At 39.0% G+C, this 16,647-nt stretch overlaps 1 protein-coding gene across 7 annotated transcripts; it reads left to right on the top strand.

The window, feature by feature from the left end:
• The first annotated feature begins 406 nt into the window (after positions 1 to 406).
• Positions 407 to 15,885, top strand: LOC103702326 (uncharacterized). Of its 7 annotated transcripts, none has more exons than XM_008784710.5 (11): positions 407 to 709; positions 1,067 to 1,211; positions 1,294 to 1,476; positions 1,629 to 1,728; positions 1,817 to 1,847; positions 3,256 to 3,289; positions 6,689 to 6,841; positions 8,868 to 11,127; positions 11,813 to 13,223; positions 15,184 to 15,267; positions 15,477 to 15,885. In XM_008784710.5, the coding sequence occupies exons 2-11, from the start codon at positions 1,153 to 1,155 to the stop codon at positions 15,539 to 15,541; spliced, it is 4,380 nt and encodes a 1,459-aa protein (XP_008782932.4). In that variant the 5' UTR covers positions 407 to 709; positions 1,067 to 1,152; the 3' UTR covers positions 15,542 to 15,885. The 7 variants fall into 7 exon arrangements, with proteins under 7 accessions (XP_008782932.4, XP_008782922.4, XP_088557788.2 ...); XM_008784700.4 differs by having other exon boundaries at positions 11,810 to 13,223; XM_088701662.2 differs by having other exon boundaries at positions 434 to 709; positions 6,704 to 6,841.
• The last annotated feature ends 762 nt before the right edge of the window (positions 15,886 to 16,647 follow it).

The raw sequence follows: 16,647 nt of genomic DNA, 5'->3' as shown, positions 1-16,647 counted from the left end.
TAAATCAAAAATAAAAAATAAACTGTTATGCATTCTTTTTTCACAAGGTACCACTAGCAAACCATGTATTATATCTCATTTCAAAATAAATAACACCTAACAATGCTTAGTCCTTCACCTTCCCCAGGAGCGGTTCAATGTATTTGGAATTTTTTTTTTTTTAATTTTATCTTTTGAGATCTTTTCTGCAGTGGGAAGATGAGCTCATTAAGAAAAGTTTTTTTTTTTTTTTTTTCTATTTTGCCTGAGGCCTTTCTTATGATGGGCCTTCTCTGGATCAGGATCTTAGGTGACTAAGAGTTGGGCCGGCGTGCCTCTCTCATGACGCATAGCAAGTTATTTGCCTCCTTCCCCGCCCTTTGAAAATTTCCTTTTTTTTTCCTTTTCTCATGGGCTATTTTGGGACTTTCACTCTCCCTCGGCAAAAAGTTTTTTGTGTCCGAAAAGCTCCCACTCTCCCACCCCACTTCTTCTGCAAACCCATCCCAATCCTCCCTCTCTCTCCCTTTCTTGCATCGAGAGAGAGAGAGAGAGAGAGAGGAGTAAAGCGAACACCAAAGCCAACGCCTTCGAGTAGACGCGACCCTCCGTTAGGGCTCTCTCGCTCACATTTTAGAGAGAGAAAGAGAGAGAGAGAGAGGAATGCCCGTGGGAGGGATCGGAGATCGAGCTCGAGGATCGGAAACGCCGGCAGGGGAGGCAGCGAAAGGTGAGTTCTTGATGCGATCGGAGGGAATCCTGGGGTTGTCCCCGTGGGTTGGGGCTTCGATCGAGGGAATCCGATTGATTTTGTTGGGCGATCGGGGGTTTCTTGGCTCAGGAGGACTCGATTCCCTCAGCATTATATAAATTATTAATGGATCGGTCTCCCGGTGCCAGTTTGTTTGTAATTTTTTGTGTCGGTTGGGGAATTATTTTTCTTTTTGGGGATATTGTATGTGAATTGGATCCGGAAATGGTTTCGATCTGGTAGATCTGGGATTTGATTCGATTTTTCACTTTTTTTTGTGTATAAGTGTGATGGTTTTATTTGTTTGAAAAAGTTTCCTTTGCTGGATTCTTGCAGGTTTGCAGGGTTCCGGGATTTGAATCGCCGAGGGGAAGTTTATGGGGTGTAGCTGATAAAGGAGCTGGTTTGTTGGCATTGAGGAAATGGATTCGGATACGCCTCTGGACTATGCTCTGTTCCAGCTCTCGCCGAGGCGATCCCGGTGAGAATGCTCGACGTAGATGGCTTTGGCATCCCGTGCTTCCCTTTTCTGGCAATCTCTGAAAAAACATCGTTTCTTGCAGGTGCGAGTTGTTCGTTTCGGGAGATGGGAAGACTGAGAAGCTGGCATCTGGATTCTTGAAACCATTCATTACTCATCTGAAGGTTGCTGGAGAGCAGGCTTCGCAGGGAGTTCAGTCCATAAAGCTTGAGGTCGAGGGACGGAAAAATAGCAGCACATGGTTCAAAAAAGGAACACTCGAAAGGTTGGAGACTTAGAAAATTTCTGATGAAATCTGCTTGTTAGAATGTGTTTCAGAGACATATTCAATGATTTGGATGAGAGCGGTGTTTATGAGCACCTGTTGTTCCGAATGCATTATATGCAGTATTTGTTATGAATAAATTTTTGCTGCAGGTTTGTTCGGTTTGTAAGTACACCTGAGGTGCTGGAATTGGTCTATACATTTGATGCTGAGGCGTCACAGTTGGAAGGTGCGAGGAAAATATATTTACAGGTAATGCACTTTGCTGCATTCTTTTCTATTTGGATTAAGCAGTAGCTTCTCTTAGCATTACCTGAAAGTGAAAGGTCTTCCAATTCAGGGAGCAGGAGATCCACCATCTGGTGCACTGGGTACGTTTAAGTTTTCTTTACATTTATTTCCGGTTTCACTTTCATTTTTTCAACAATAAACATCATTTTTCACGTGAGAATTTTCTGCTTGCTTTCTCATATGCCAATTGATGGAACCTTGAGAACAATTTAAGTATCCTTCATCCTCTCCCTCAATATTCTGTGTTCACACTACCTTTCTGGTTTATTACTTGTAGTTTGTACCATTGGTCTTGTTCCTTATCTAAATTTTCATGGCTCAACCTCATGCAATCGTCCAGATGGCTTTAAGTTTGATAAAAATGTTCATGATCACACTGCAGAGCAAGCTGGGCATGCCCTTTTTCTCACCTTTGAGTCTGGTTGTGCTGGTCACTTTTGTGTGAATTTAATTTGATCTATATTGAACATCAAGATGATTGTTAATACCTCAAAATATCAAACAACTGCCATCCCTTAAGGTTGGAACATATCATCAGAAAGAATATTTTGCTGTAAATATTCTCAACTTTTGGCCCTTTGAACTAAAGTAAGATGCTGGAATGTATTTTAAAAGTTTCAGTATTAGACGTTCTCATCAGAAATATATTAAGTAGGGTGTTATAAAGTAAATAATGTTATAAATTGTGATGAATCAATCTGTAACCAAGTTTCAGTATTCAACATGAGATTCAATAACCTATCTTGCCATGTGATAGGTTCCACCATTCTGAGGCAGATAGAAAAGAGTTCTACAATGTTTTATGGCTACTCCAGGCTAGTTGTGGAACTATCAGTGAGGGTCATAGGATCTTAATGGACTTGGTTGGGTATCAATGTTTCAAATTGGAGGGTTTGAAGAGCGATAACTGAAAAGGTTGCAGAAACTTTGTAACTGCATTCTTTGCGTAAATGCATAGTGCATGTATATGTATGTTGTATCATCAACTATAACCCTGACAACTATGCCAATAAGAATGCACAAGTTGCATGTAAGTAAAATGGCCTTTTGATGTATAAACCTATTAACATTTAACACACAATGCAACACATGGAAACACATGGACGTGATTGGGGATATGACAAGAAGGTTTAATGGACAAATACTTTTGAGGAACCAGTAAATATACTGACAACTTTTTATATAATTAATTTTAATTAATAGCCCACCTCTGTCTCTTCAACTTAATGCATATCCTTTTCTGTAAATTAGATGTCCGTATGTTGCAGCTTGTTTTTATGTGATAATCTTCAATGTTTGAAATGGTTGATTTAAATCGGTGTTCTGACCCTCTATAATATTTTCCAGTAGAATGTACTAGAAACCAGTCTTTGGTGGTTTTCTTCTACAGGGAAATTATTTGGTTTGACTTGCTTTTTACTATAGGTGGTTTTTTGAAAAAGTTGAATCATTTTGTTAACACAAAATTCCATTTAATGTTTGGTTCAGGTGAACATGAAACAGCAGCAGCAGACATAACAAAGTAGGCTTCTCTTCTTACTACAAAATTTCTCAAGTTGTGAATGCGCTTGTTGATATAGTCCTAATTAATTTATCATTTGATATAAGATTTCACATACAACTATCTTTTGCTTATTTAACAAATTTATGTGTCTGAGATGGAGATGTGCAAAACAACAGGCATACAATCTGACGAGTGGTGCCTTTAATATTGATTGCATATGTCGATATTAATACTCGTTAGTTTTTGCTAGTTTGTAATTTTCAGTAGCCTATCAAACATGCAGGGTTATGGCTATGCCCACTATAAACATGGTGTCTTGATCTTCTTACTTGCGTGACTATGTGCTAGAAAGGTCCCTTACGAAACTTATTTGTGCAGTTACTCTGAGCAATTACTTGTAGGTCTTGGCATGGATTCCAGCAACATCATTATTCTTGCCCCCTGCCAATCCTTGGATGTCTTTTTTGACATTTAGAAGGCCAGCAGTGAGTAAATTCTCGTATGTCAGGGGCAAGCACCTTAATGCCTGCTTCATTTTATTTCACATCAACTGAATGGACCCTTACTACTCTCCACAGTTTTCTTTGTGGTATTCATTAGCTGCTTAATTAATCTTGTACAAGTTTTATCTACACATCCCCCTTTTGATTCTTTCTTTGCCTTCCATTGGGTCTTTTTTGAGTATATCCTTTTTTATATTAGAGGCTAGTAGTTGATCTGTATATCATAAGCAGAAGAGTAAAATGTCAAACTATTTGAGCATAAGGTGATCAAATCTGAAAGAGGAACAACTTGTAATTTGCAGTTATGGAGATGAATGGAGATTCAAGATATCATGGTATATAATATGTGGGCAAATGGCCTAATGTTTTACAGAAGTAGTTGTTATGGTGCTTGGAGTGGGGAAGGGTATGCATGCACACGAAAACTTGGTAGTGGAAAGTGAATGCTCACTTGGCAACCATTAGAAAAAGTTATGCATTGAAAAACAATTTAAAACTAGGAATAATGTCCTTGGAACAGAATGAAGATGTAGAGAAGGATATCTGTATCAGGGTTGAAGCATGATGAAGCTGAGATGTGTCTTTGGAAGTGTTTTGCACTTGTCAATATTTATTGAGAGTTGAAGATAAGTTCTGAATTACTTAAAAGATGAACTTTGCTGTAATAGCTAGAATGATTGTTAATGAGGAGGGTGAAGAGATGAGTCCAGCAGTGAGGGAAATCGTTGTGGTCGATGCATAGTACCATTATAAGGGATAGAATTAGAACAAAATATGGAAGGGGAAGCTTAAAGGATTTATAAATAAAAGATAAGCTAGGAACATGTGTGTGAGATGATATGCATGTCTAAGATTGTGTTAAAACAATCCTATAAATGAGCAAGTCTGAGAATATGTTAGTGGTAAGCCTAAAGAGGGAAGACCTAGACAAATGAAGTGAAAAATGCTCTGTGAACTCATAAATCAAGAGGATTTTTCCTCCAGTGAAATGCTGTAGTCTGGTAACATTATGCATAACATTAGAAATATTCATATTTTCATGTGGACGATATAAGACTAGTTTGTTTTGAAGATCACAATCACTACAAATAAAAAGATACAAGAAAAATATCTCTGTGAAAACTTGCATGCTTCTATGCCTATATGTGTGTATATGCCTGTAGTGCCCCGTTTCCAACTTTTTATAATGCCACTCTAGCCATACCTGCACACACTATTTTCTAGAGCTTGTTTAGTTTGGACACTATTTTCTGAGAGGTCCTTCCTTTTTTATCCTATTTTCAGAGCTCTCTCCTCTATGATGACAAACTGATAGCCCCATTTTGCTATCTCTATTGCTCTATCTGAACTGACCTTCCTCCCTTTTGTCTGCTGCATTCTCTCTGCCAACTTTTGCTGTCTATGCAACCAACCTCTCCATCTGCTTATCTGTTGATGTTGTCAGCCCTATTTTCTCCCCATCTTCCTCTACCTCCTCCCTGTCTTCTTTCGTCCCATCCCCGATGCCTCTAGGAGCAAGAACAAATGCACCAATGGAATTCTATTTATTTTCCTTTGCTTCCCCTCTTCCCCCTCTCATGCCCTATGGTCAACCTCCATTCTTGTCAACTCCATGATCATTTTTTCTTTCTTCTATTTGTGGCATACAAAGTTTAAGGACAGCCGATGAAGCATGACTCACATAGCTGACCCAGAAAACTATAGAAAAAAGGATACGTGCAAGAAAGTTCTTAGGAGTTCCTGAATTTGAAGTATATCATACAAATTATTGATGAATGTGACCTATTGAGAATCATAGATTCAACAAAAATGATCTAGGTTTTCAGGAAACTTAAGCCAATGTTAAACTAAAAAGTTTTTGAAGAACGTAGAAGAGATATGAAAAATCTTAAAAGCTATTTTTAAAAAATGAGAAAATAATTTTATCAACAAATTGAATCTGGAGTTTACTCAGATAGAAACAATAAAATTACTATATTCATTGCTTTTCTATTTATTCCTTTTTTCCCCTCAATAAGAAACTGGTTCGACCTGCAATTTCCTTTGCTTTTTAATTGCTGATAAACAAAGTGAAGATATTTAGTACATGAGGAAAAAAATGGATGCACTTTCCCAATGTAACAAATCCTTTTGATCTCCATTCCTAGGTAATGTCTTCAGAAGTGCTTTTTGTTTAATGAGGAACTGGTTACAAGAAAAGGAAATGCTAGCTTTATTTAGTGTTGCTTGATTCTCATGCAATTTACATTGGTTTGTCGGCCATGTTAATGAAAATTTTAAAAGTAAAGAAGGATCCGCTTAATTGGGCTCCAGCATTTTTTTCCCTTCTGTTAGGCAACAAATTTTAAATCTGTCATCACATGCCTAGTTTTTTAAAATTTGTATTCATGGCTGTGTATTGTTAGGACATATTAACTTAATTTCATCAAGGCAAGGAGCGTTCAAGCAAACAAAATAGACTACATTTAAAAGTAGAATAGGATTTGCATGATTTCTGAGTTGGTAAATTTGGACTGTTAAACTGCCTGCAGGAAGTGTGTTTTGCAGGCATAATTTCATATTAGGTGGCTGCATGGTGACTACTGGTTTCAAAGACTGTTTGCCTTATGTTGATGAACCCTGCTGTGTTATCTTAAGTGCTTTGCTTCCACTAAAGTTGATAAGTTTAAGCTTTCTACATTCACCAATTTAGGATCTGGGGAATACTGGGAATTAGCATAAGCTGTAAAAATATTCTCTTAAAATGTTACCACTAAAAGTGAAAAATGAAAACCCTGAATGAATTAGCATAAAACCATGAAGCTGACAATTAAATGAAATGGAGGGAAAAGAAAAACCATTGCTTGAAACTTTTCTTCCAGTTCCTGAACTAGTTTCTTAAAATGTTCCCCGCTTTTTATTGTTTCTTACCCAGGAAGGAACTTCTCAGGGCCATTGATGTGCGTCTTGTTTCTGTAAAGCAAGATCTGACTACAGCTTGTGCTCGGGCAGCGGCTGCTGGATTCACCCTTGACAATGTCTCTGAACTACTTATCTTTGCAGACCATTTTGGTGCACATCGCCTGAAGTAAGTCCAAAACTTCATCTCTTAATATCCAGTTTTAGTTGCCTACCTGAACATTTAAATGCTCAGAGTTTGGAACATGTGATAGTTGAGAACTGAGGGGCGGGATTTTCTTTGGTGACCAGAGATTCAGCCTTTGGTGTTTGTGAAAATGCCCTACAACCACCTGCTGATTCCATTACTTTATAGTCTTATTAATCTGGTGCTTATACTTGGGTGGTGTTTGATCACAATCTTCCTAGGACATATATGCATCATGTTCAACCATTGAGCATGATTAATGTGCTTATATGCAAAACCTGCCAGTATGGTGTGCTTTTGATGTTCATTTGAGACACTGCATAGTCACAGTTGTTGAGGTTTGTCTTTGGGATCATCATTCACATGCTAGTTGGTTGTGTTGTCTTCTATGTCATATAGTCATGTAACTTATAGGACCAGTAAAATTTATGGTCATGATGCGTTGGTATTGAGTTTCTATAAGACTAGAAATGCAAGTAATGATATGATGAATCTAATGATACCCAACATGGATGATGGAATCTCTTTCTGTATGTATATAGATATCGGGAATGGGCAGTATCTCGCTAATTCAGGGTCAAGTATTATAAATCCATTGTTGCCATTCATTAAATCGAAGGTCAGCTTTCTATTTAACGTGACTATCAACCAATAAGGCTACACAACAAGAAATTGTGTAGAGACCCCTCACCACTATTGATCTGTTTCTGTAAAGATTACAAAGAATCACCAGTCTTTTCTTATCTTCACTGTTTTGACATTTTTTGACCAACTCTGAGATTTGTCCATTATGGTCTCTACCTGATCCACAATGCAAGGACTCTGACATGGTTTTCAGCTGAATGGATCGGGATCCAGCAGTTTTTTCTCTATTTGTTCCATCAGATTTTGGCAGCCACCCGTTGAATGACCACCATATACCCAGATTTGGGCTTCTGTATTGTAACATTTGAAAGCCTACTTGAAAACTCTGTCCCCATTGCCTCTATTACCTGTCCTCCCCTGATCAGTCTGGCATCATTAGCTGGGTTATCCTAAATTTTCTGTGAATACTAGCTGCTTAATTGTGAGAACTTTTCAAAATCCAGTATTTCAAACCCATCGAATAAATAAATAAATAAATGATCATTATTCGGAGGTCATAATAGTGTTATTAGTAATAACCAAGAAATCTTCCTCATCTCATCATCTAATACCACTGGGCATCTCAACAATAAGATTCCTTGTCTATAACACATCATCACTAGTCAGATCACTATATGATCTTACGGTCAGTGTGTTCTGAAAATCTATTGAATGTTAAATGGGTCCCCTGACTGGCCAAAGTTCTTAGTTTTTAAAGACAGTTTTCAAGAAGGATCCATTAGAGCTTATTTATTGAATTGTAGTCTAATGTTTTGGTTGAAATGGACCGGTTACTCACAAGGACTATGACGTCTTGATATATGGTTGGGATTAAGTAAACTTGGTATATGTTATTGATGCATGTCAATCTTAACAAACATGGATAAGATGCATATAATAGTGACGACTCATCAAAATTTAATAGCAAATAGTCTATAGCTTAGTGATTGCACCCCAAATTTGTTGGAAGGTGGTTTCATGTTAAAAAGCTGGGACGGGTTTCCTCAAGTGTTCATATTGCTGGTTCTAACATAATTTTTATGAAATGACTTATGGTGTTGGCGCTGTTATCTCAAAAGGGAAATATCATAGGATAATATAGTCATACACCATGCTCTTTCAGCTACCTCATCTTAGCATGTTCTCTAAAATATGTATCTTGTGGAGCTTTGCAAGGGCCGTTGAATTGTTCTCTTTTTTAGGTGAGAGGGTTTCCAGCTGTAAATACAGAGATAAATCTCCCTTACTAATCTATTCCTCTTTTCTTTTGTGTCTTCTCACAATCTGAAGTGATGTCTATAATGATAATGACATGAAGTGATAATTAGGATGATGATGATTATGATGTTACTGATAATGCAATATGTGTCATATTGGTGTCCAGCGAAGCATGCACCAGGTTTATTTCACTATGCCAGAGGCGGCCTGATTTTGTTTGCCACCAGCACCTGCCTCCATCGCTGCCTTCACAATGGAAGGGCTTTGATGAAGGGAATGTCTGTGCCTCCTCTGGCTCAGACATGTCAATAGACGAGCCAGAGATGGAGCCAAGTGGTGGTAAATTGCCCTCTAATGATGGTGGGGGGCTCGAGCTCCCCAAGCCCAGCAACAGCCGACAACCACAACTAAGCATGGCAGGACTACCTGCTAGGCAGCAGTCCAAGCCCCTTCCCAGGCATTTTGTGGAAATACAAGCAGACAAGGCAACAGAGGAGCCTCCTGCTGCATCGGTGGCTGAGCCAGCTCAGCAGGCTTTAGGAGAGGGTTCGAGGCGGCTGAGTGTGCAGGATCGGATCAATCTCTTTGAAAGCAAGCGGAAAGAACAGGCTGGAAGTTCTATCAGCATCCCTGGTGGGGGTGTTAGTAAGGTGGCTGCAGGCAAGGGGGAGCACCGAAGGCTTCCTTCTGATGTCAGTGTGGAGAAGTCAGTGTTAAGGAGATGGAGTGGTGCCAGTGACATGAGCATAGATCTGAATAACAGCACCAATAGCAGCTACAATGAGAGGAAAGGGAGTGGGAGTGCTGCAGGGACCCCTACATCTGTCAACTTCCAGGCCCAATCCATTAGTAAAACTGAAGAGGAGGAGGCTAGTGGATTGAAGGATACTGCCACATCATGCTCCTGGTCGGATCTTAAAGAATGCCCAACAGCAACTTCCTCTTCTTCCTCTTCATTGCCTTTGTCTCAGGCTGAGATCAAGGCTTTTTGTAAGGATAGAGATCGTATTGAGAATGAAGGTACTATAACATCCAGTATTCGGTCAGGATCAGCTGTGGAAAAGGAGCAGGGGATTTACCGGAAGAATGTTTCTATGGGCAGGATAGAGAATCCTGGATTGAATGATCAAGCTGCTTCTCAGACCCGAGCGAGAGCTTCTTCAGGATCAGGTGACTGTAGTCGTTTGAAAGAGCAAGCAACCATTCATACCCAATGTAAGGCCATTTCAGAGGAGCACGTGAAAGATCAAGCAGCTGTGCAGATCCCATCACGAGCTGTATTAGCTGTAGCTGAGCAGGTTGGACGGAAAGATCAAGAAGGTTCATGGTCCCAACCTAGAGAGATTCCTTCAGGTACAGAAGGTGTTGGAGCGAAGGATCAATCAACCTTGCTTACCCAATCCCGGACATTTGCGAGCAAAACAGAGGACATCAAAGTGAAACCCAAAGGGCCATCAGATTCGCGATTTCCATTCAAAACTTCGTCTGGCAAGATGGAAGGGATCTCCCCAGAAAGTGACTTGCTGACTCCCCAATCTCAATGGAGAACTTATCCTGGAAAACTGGAGGAAGTAGGGGTAAAAGAGGCAGCTGCTTCTCGGGTTCCGTTTGGTTCTCTTTCAACCAAACCAAAAGAAGATTCTGGTCACCTGGGCACAAATTTCCTACGGCAATCGTATGCTCCTGATCAGATTAGGAAGCTGCCGGGATGGAAAGACGGAAGAGCACCTGAAGAAGGAAATGCTGTGTCAGTTTTTCCAGGGAAGAGGGCTAAGGAAAGCATGGAAATATTCGATTCACCCTCCACATCTTCAACGGAGCAGGCTCAGGCGGTGAGGCCATCAAAAGGAAATCAGGAGCTGAATGATGAACTACAAATGAAAGCGAATGAGTTGGAAAAACTTTTCGCTGCACACAAGCTCAGGGTTCAAAGTGATCAGATAGCTTCTTCTCGAAGAAGCAAACCTGCTGATGTGCAGGTTGATCATGCACCCAAAGCTGTAGAGAAAAGAGAAGCAGCAACTCCTCCTAACCAAATCCCCGAGAGCAATCTAGTGAGAGAGGATTCTAGTAATGGCATAGGCTTTGATGCTAATTTACTGTTGAAGATGGTAAATAATCAGGACTATGGTAATAAAGTAAAGCAGAAACCTGGATCCCTCAGTCCATCAGATGACTGTAGAGGAAAATTCTATGAGAAATATATGATAAAAAGGGATGCAAAGCTAAGAGAAGAGTGGGGATCTAAAAGGGCTCAAAAGGAAGCAAAGATGAAGGCTATGCATGACAGCTTAGAACATAGTCAGGCTGAAATGAGGGGCAAATTTGCAAGATCTGCTGATGGACAGGACTTGACATACAGTTGGCGCCGCGCAGAAAAGTTTAGGTCTTTTAAAGCCTCTTCAGCTTTAAAAAACAAAGACCAGGTATTTGCACTCTAATGATAATGCTCCCAGTGCTGGTCTTTGTGCATTTATTTGTTCTGGGATTTTGTGTACTTTCATAAATACAGATTCATATTTTACTTATGGAATTATTGCACCTAAACGGTCATGTTATGATATTGGAAATTGGAAAATAAAGTTTTCCTCTCTGCTAATCACTTTGTTACATGCTTATAGACATGGATGGTTTCCTTTAGTTTATATTGCAAGATAAATTAGTATGTTACTCATGAATGCAATGGATCTTTGGTTTTTAAATTATAATCTGACAGACTTTTTTATTAGGTATTAGCTTTCAACTGTAAGGTATTCGATCTGAAGCAAATTCTTAACTACAGAGACAGTTATGCCGTACATACTTGTTAATAACCTAGATCCTGTCATGAAGCAGAAGTTTAGTGCGGCAGTCAAACAAGAAAACAGACTGAGCTGCATTATGACTTAGCTTGTTTCTGATGATTGATTTTAGATGATGTAGTTGCTCTATTGAGATTTTCGTCATTATAATTTGCTCAGAGAGCATTTTTCTCCTTCTAACTTGTTTCTTGTTCTTGAAATTATATTTGGTTGATCATTTGCCCCTTTAATATCATAATTTATATGATGATTGTTTTTCTTTATTTTTGAATCACGCTTTGTAAGTAACCTATTCTCATTTTGGCAGCAGACATTAGAGTCCATTCAGGGAGAGGAAGAAGATCTGCAAGAATTTTATGAACAAGTTGATTATGGCCAAGATAAAGCATATGGTAATAATCTATTTAGTGATGGTTCTTCTAAAAGCAACAACTCCAGAAAGCTTCCATCTAGTAAAAGTTTGTCTTCCACCACCCCTCGGACACCAGCAGCATCACTTCCTAAGTCTTCTACCAAAGCTACCAAAGCTGGTTCTGTAAAACTCAGGACCCAACCTGAAAATCCTCTTGCACAATCTGTTCCCGACTTCTCTGATTTCAGAAAGGAAAACACAAAGCCATCAGCAGGAATTAGCAGAGTAAATACACGTGTTCAGTCAAAAAACTTTTCTCGAAGCAAGAGCAACTTTGAAGAGGTGAACCTTGTCAAGGAAGACAAGCCACGTAGGTCGCAGTCCATGAGGAATTCTTCAGTTGGTCCTTGTGAATTGAAGGACCTTTCACCTCTCAATTCTGACGGTGCCAATTTGTCACCTGCAAGATTTTCCAAGGACCCTACAGAGCCCGTTTTTCTTAAGAAAGTCCAGAAGAATGGTGAATCAAAATCATTCCTCAGGAAGGGCAATGGTTTAGGACCTGGTGCTGGAGCTGGTGTAGGTAAACTTGAAGCCTCCATGGTTTCTGAGGTGCTAGAGGATGGAGAAGATTTCGAAGAAATGGTGGATCAGCATAAGGATTCGCCTGACATGGTTAAAGATGAAGAAGAACTTGAAAGAAAATCTGCTGAAGGAAACCCTAAGGCCACAGATTTTCCTGCAGACTCAGAGAGTGAAAAGCCAAGACTGAGTCAAGAATTTGGAAATTTTGATGACCCTGGATTAGAAGATGGCGATGTTCCAAGATCATTTTCCCAAGCAGATGATGATATGGCTGCTGTTTCCTCAAAGTTTAATACTTCTGCAGGAAATTTGCAGGCATCACCAGGAGAAAGCCCTGGATCATGGAACTCACACATTCAACATTCATTTTCTTATGTAAATGAGACATCAGATATTGATGCTTCTGTAGATTCAGCTACAGGCAGTCCAGCATCTTGGAACTTTCACCCACTAAACCAAATGATGGAAGCTGATGCTGTTCGAATGAGAAAGAAATGGGGAAGTGCTCAGATACCTATGCTTGTTGCTAATGCATCTCAGCAACCACGGAAGGATGTGACGAAAGGGTTCAAGCGACTATTGAAATTTGGGAGAAAAAGCAGGGGCGTAGAGAGTTTAATAACTGATTGGGTATCTGCCTCAACAGCTTCTGAAGGTGATGAAGACACAGAAGATGGCCGCGATTTGGCAACACGTCCATCAGATGATCTGAGGAAGACGAGGATGGGCTACCCTCTTTCTTCTTATGATGGCTTCAATGAGAGCGAGGTCTTCCCTGAACAAGGTATCATGCATGTTTCCTGATTAGTTTCTTTACCCTTCTAAGCTACTATGCTTTTCTTGAATGTCTTTTCTGCACTTCTCCTTCCCACTTTGGTTGGCCGGCAAACCAGAAACTCAGAAAGCCTCTTTAAATGTTTTTTGTACGTTATATGGTCCTAGTAGTTATCCTTTAATTACTCTAGTGATGTTCGATTGTGTCAGCTAGATTGCTTGCATAGAAGTTGGTTTAACTTTCTCAAAGGTTTATCCAAAGTGCAAGAAGCTCATCTGTTGCTTTGGAACTCTCATCTCTCTTCTTTCTTAATCCTTGTTTCTGTTTCTTCCTTCTTCTGTTTCTCTCCTCTGCTTTTCTTTCTTCTTTTTGTAAATATTCTCTTTCGATATAATTTGGGTGGGCTTAGGCCCTCTCCTGCTCGAGGGAGAGAGAGAGAGAGAGATCCCAAAGGTTTATCAGGAGAAAATAGCAGTTCTGTACGTTATGATTGCTCTCATAGTGACCAAAGTTTTGAAGTCCACTGATTGAGGGGTACGCAGCCTTTGAGGCAACTAAGTAGGGAAAAAATTATTAGTTAAAATGACATTAACTTTTCCGGGGTTTTGAATTATGAGATGCCATAAGTCATTAGACAACAAGAGTATGGCACACTGGTAGTTCTGTTATTGATAGTATTTTAGTCTGGAGTTTGGGTTGTTTTGAATCGGTTGGTACTGATGTGTCTTTATGTGGTTCATCCCACAATTTTGGGCTCCTAGATGCTATTGGTTCTGTTAAGATCCAACTTTGTGCTTTTAACCAACCACAACCAACCATATCTCATGTGCTAGGATTATCTTATTCCCTTCTTTGCAGGTCTTTCTTAGCGAGAGTCATCATGTCTAAGTCTGGGTATGTCAGTATCAATATCAATTGCATTGCTCATCTGACTCTCTAGCTTGAGGAAAGTCAAGAGACTAGGAGACTTGCTAGCCTCATTCTAAATATTACTTCTGATGCCACGCTTACCATTTTCTACTACATTCTGCATTTTCACTACAATGGAATGCTATGCCTTTAAGCCATGTTGCCCTTGCTTATCTTTAAATCCACTAATAATATTTTCCTTTTTTGGGAACGAGTAGCATTTACGTTGTTTCTCAAAGCAGGGAAAAATTAGAAATCAGGGAAGTAATTTTTCGTAGTAAGCTACATATTGTATCTTCCTGTTAGGACAAGATGCAATTACTTTGACAGTTAGGTATTGCAGCAAATTATACTTTTTTGGAACTCAATGTAACCTGGACAATTTCCTGCTATAAGCCTGTAGTATATAGATAGGTTATGGTCTGCAAACCCTTGAATGCATCACGCTAAACCACCATACAAAGATGTATATGTACAAGTTTGACCAGTAGATTTTATGCATCATCAAATAACTAAGCTGAACACCTAAGGGTTGAAACTTGGATTTGGTTTTGGTTCTGGTTTCAGTTTTGGTCAGACTTGTCGAGTTCCGGTTTTCATCAGACTTGTCAAATAGTTGGTCGAACCTGGTCAATTTCAAAGAAACCAACTGAAATAGCAAAGTCCAAGACTAGAGGTCATCTTTACTTTGATTTTGACCAAAGCCACTCTGTTTTGGCTGAAACTTAAAATCTTGGTCTTTTGACGGTTAATACTCAACTGCAATACAGCTTCTGTTGTTTGAGTTGCAGTAATTTGGGTAATTATTAGTGAAGATGAAGCTCTGAGCCTTTGATTTCATGTCATCAACACATTTTATATGGTGTAGCTTTTTTTCTTTGAAAGATTGTTTCATTGCTTTGTATTCTAATTTTTGACCCCATGTATAATTTATATTGCTTTTCCCATTTACATATGCAGGTAATATTTTCATTTCTAAATATTAGTCATGACCTTAATAGTGTATTTTCTTTATTTATTTCGAAGAACACTATAGCTGAACATGCATCATTCTATGCAGCACAATCCTTACGCAGCTCCATTCCAAATGCTCCTGCAAACTTCAAGTTGAGGGAGGACCATCTTTCTGGAAGTTCTTTGAAGGGTAATAACTTATCAGCATCTTTTTTAGAATTTCTTATGTTGTTTGTATGTGAAACTAAGTAACTATTGGTGACTAAATTATGTTTGGTGGTTCAATTTCAATTGCTTCCTCAACTACCAAGAACGTTCTTGTCATATGTTTTGAGTTTTGTCTACATTGTTGCCTGCACCTTGACCTTGGCAATTAAGCCCATTATTTGAATTTCGCAGCACCTCGCTCTTTCTTCTCTCTTTCAACCTTTCGGAGCAAGGGAAGTGAATCCAAGCTTAGGTGACCATGGAGAGTATACAATATGGCTAAAGTAATATACTGCTGTGAATTTTTCGATACGTGTTATACGTCAGCATTAGTTTGTGATATATCTCAGGTAATTCTTGTGATTGTGAGTTGTGGGCTCCCCATTTCTTTGTGATATCAGTTTTGCATAACGTTGGACATCTAGAATTTATTAGGCTAACATGCCAATTGGCACGGAAGTACTGTAATTTTGGGTAGTCCGGCGTTTTCCTCTCCTTTTGTAGCCTGTATTATTATATATCAAAATTATGGGAACGAGAACCAGCAGTGGTATGCTACTACGCGATTGTTTTGTACAAATAAAAGAGGCTTGTTCTTTTCTTTCTATGTTTCTTCATAATGTGTATATTCTCTTTGTAACATCCAATCTTCAACTTATGGCCATTTGTTCTTGCCTGTTGTGTATATTGGAATCCTCTTGTACTGTTTGCCCCATGATAAAGCGCCTGGAGGGTTTATGGCTTCTAGTCCAATACATACATAATATATATATACTTACATAATATACATACACACATACATACATACATACATACATACATACATACATACATACATACACATACACACACACACACACACACACACACACACACACACACACTGACATACATAATATACATATATACTTACATACATAATATACATATACACATATACATATCCACATACACAGATACATATACATATAAAAAATTTGATGTGGAGAAGAGTTTTCGGCTGTAGCCGGTATGTTTAGCGTCTGAACTAATCAAGCCCAGACAAGAAAGAAGTTAGTGAAATAATTGATGTCTTTTTTGAAGCTAACAGTGAAATAATTGATGTCATAACCGGCGTTCTAAAGGTTTTGATTTGAAAGTGATCGTATTATTGTTGCTAGGTTTGCTTTGGTGAAAACCTTTGCACGATGGTGGGGGGATTGTATAAATTATTGATGGGACTGGTTTATGTCTACAATGTGCTCTATGGAACTCTCTAATGCTACAACGCTTTGTGTTCCTAAGCAATTTTTCGTTACCAGCTGATAATTTTAGTCCTGTATTTGTGGTCATGATTTTATTATTTGGCGTAAAGCTGAGACGC

The sequence above is a fragment of the Phoenix dactylifera genome, chromosome 7 (genome assembly GCF_051530095.1).
Source record: "Phoenix dactylifera cultivar Ajwa chromosome 7, Ajwa_hap1_PhDact_Kaust_v1.1, whole genome shotgun sequence".
NCBI classification, from domain to species: Eukaryota; Viridiplantae; Streptophyta; class Magnoliopsida; order Arecales; family Arecaceae; genus Phoenix; species Phoenix dactylifera.
This window is presented reverse-complemented; position numbering and strand designations above follow the sequence as displayed.

Coding starts and splice junctions, on each gene's coding strand:
- LOC103702326 (XM_008784700.4), top strand. CDS start 1,153: ATGGATTCGGATACGCCTCTGGACTATGCTCTGTTCCAGCTCTCGCCG. Junction 1,212..1,293: donor CTCTCGCCGAGGCGATCCCG/GTGAGAATGCTC, acceptor CGTTTCTTGCAG/GTGCGAGTTGTTCGTTTCGG. Junction 11,128..11,809: donor CTTTAAAAAACAAAGACCAG/GTATTTGCACTC, acceptor TCATTTTGGCAG/CAGACATTAGAGTCCATTCA.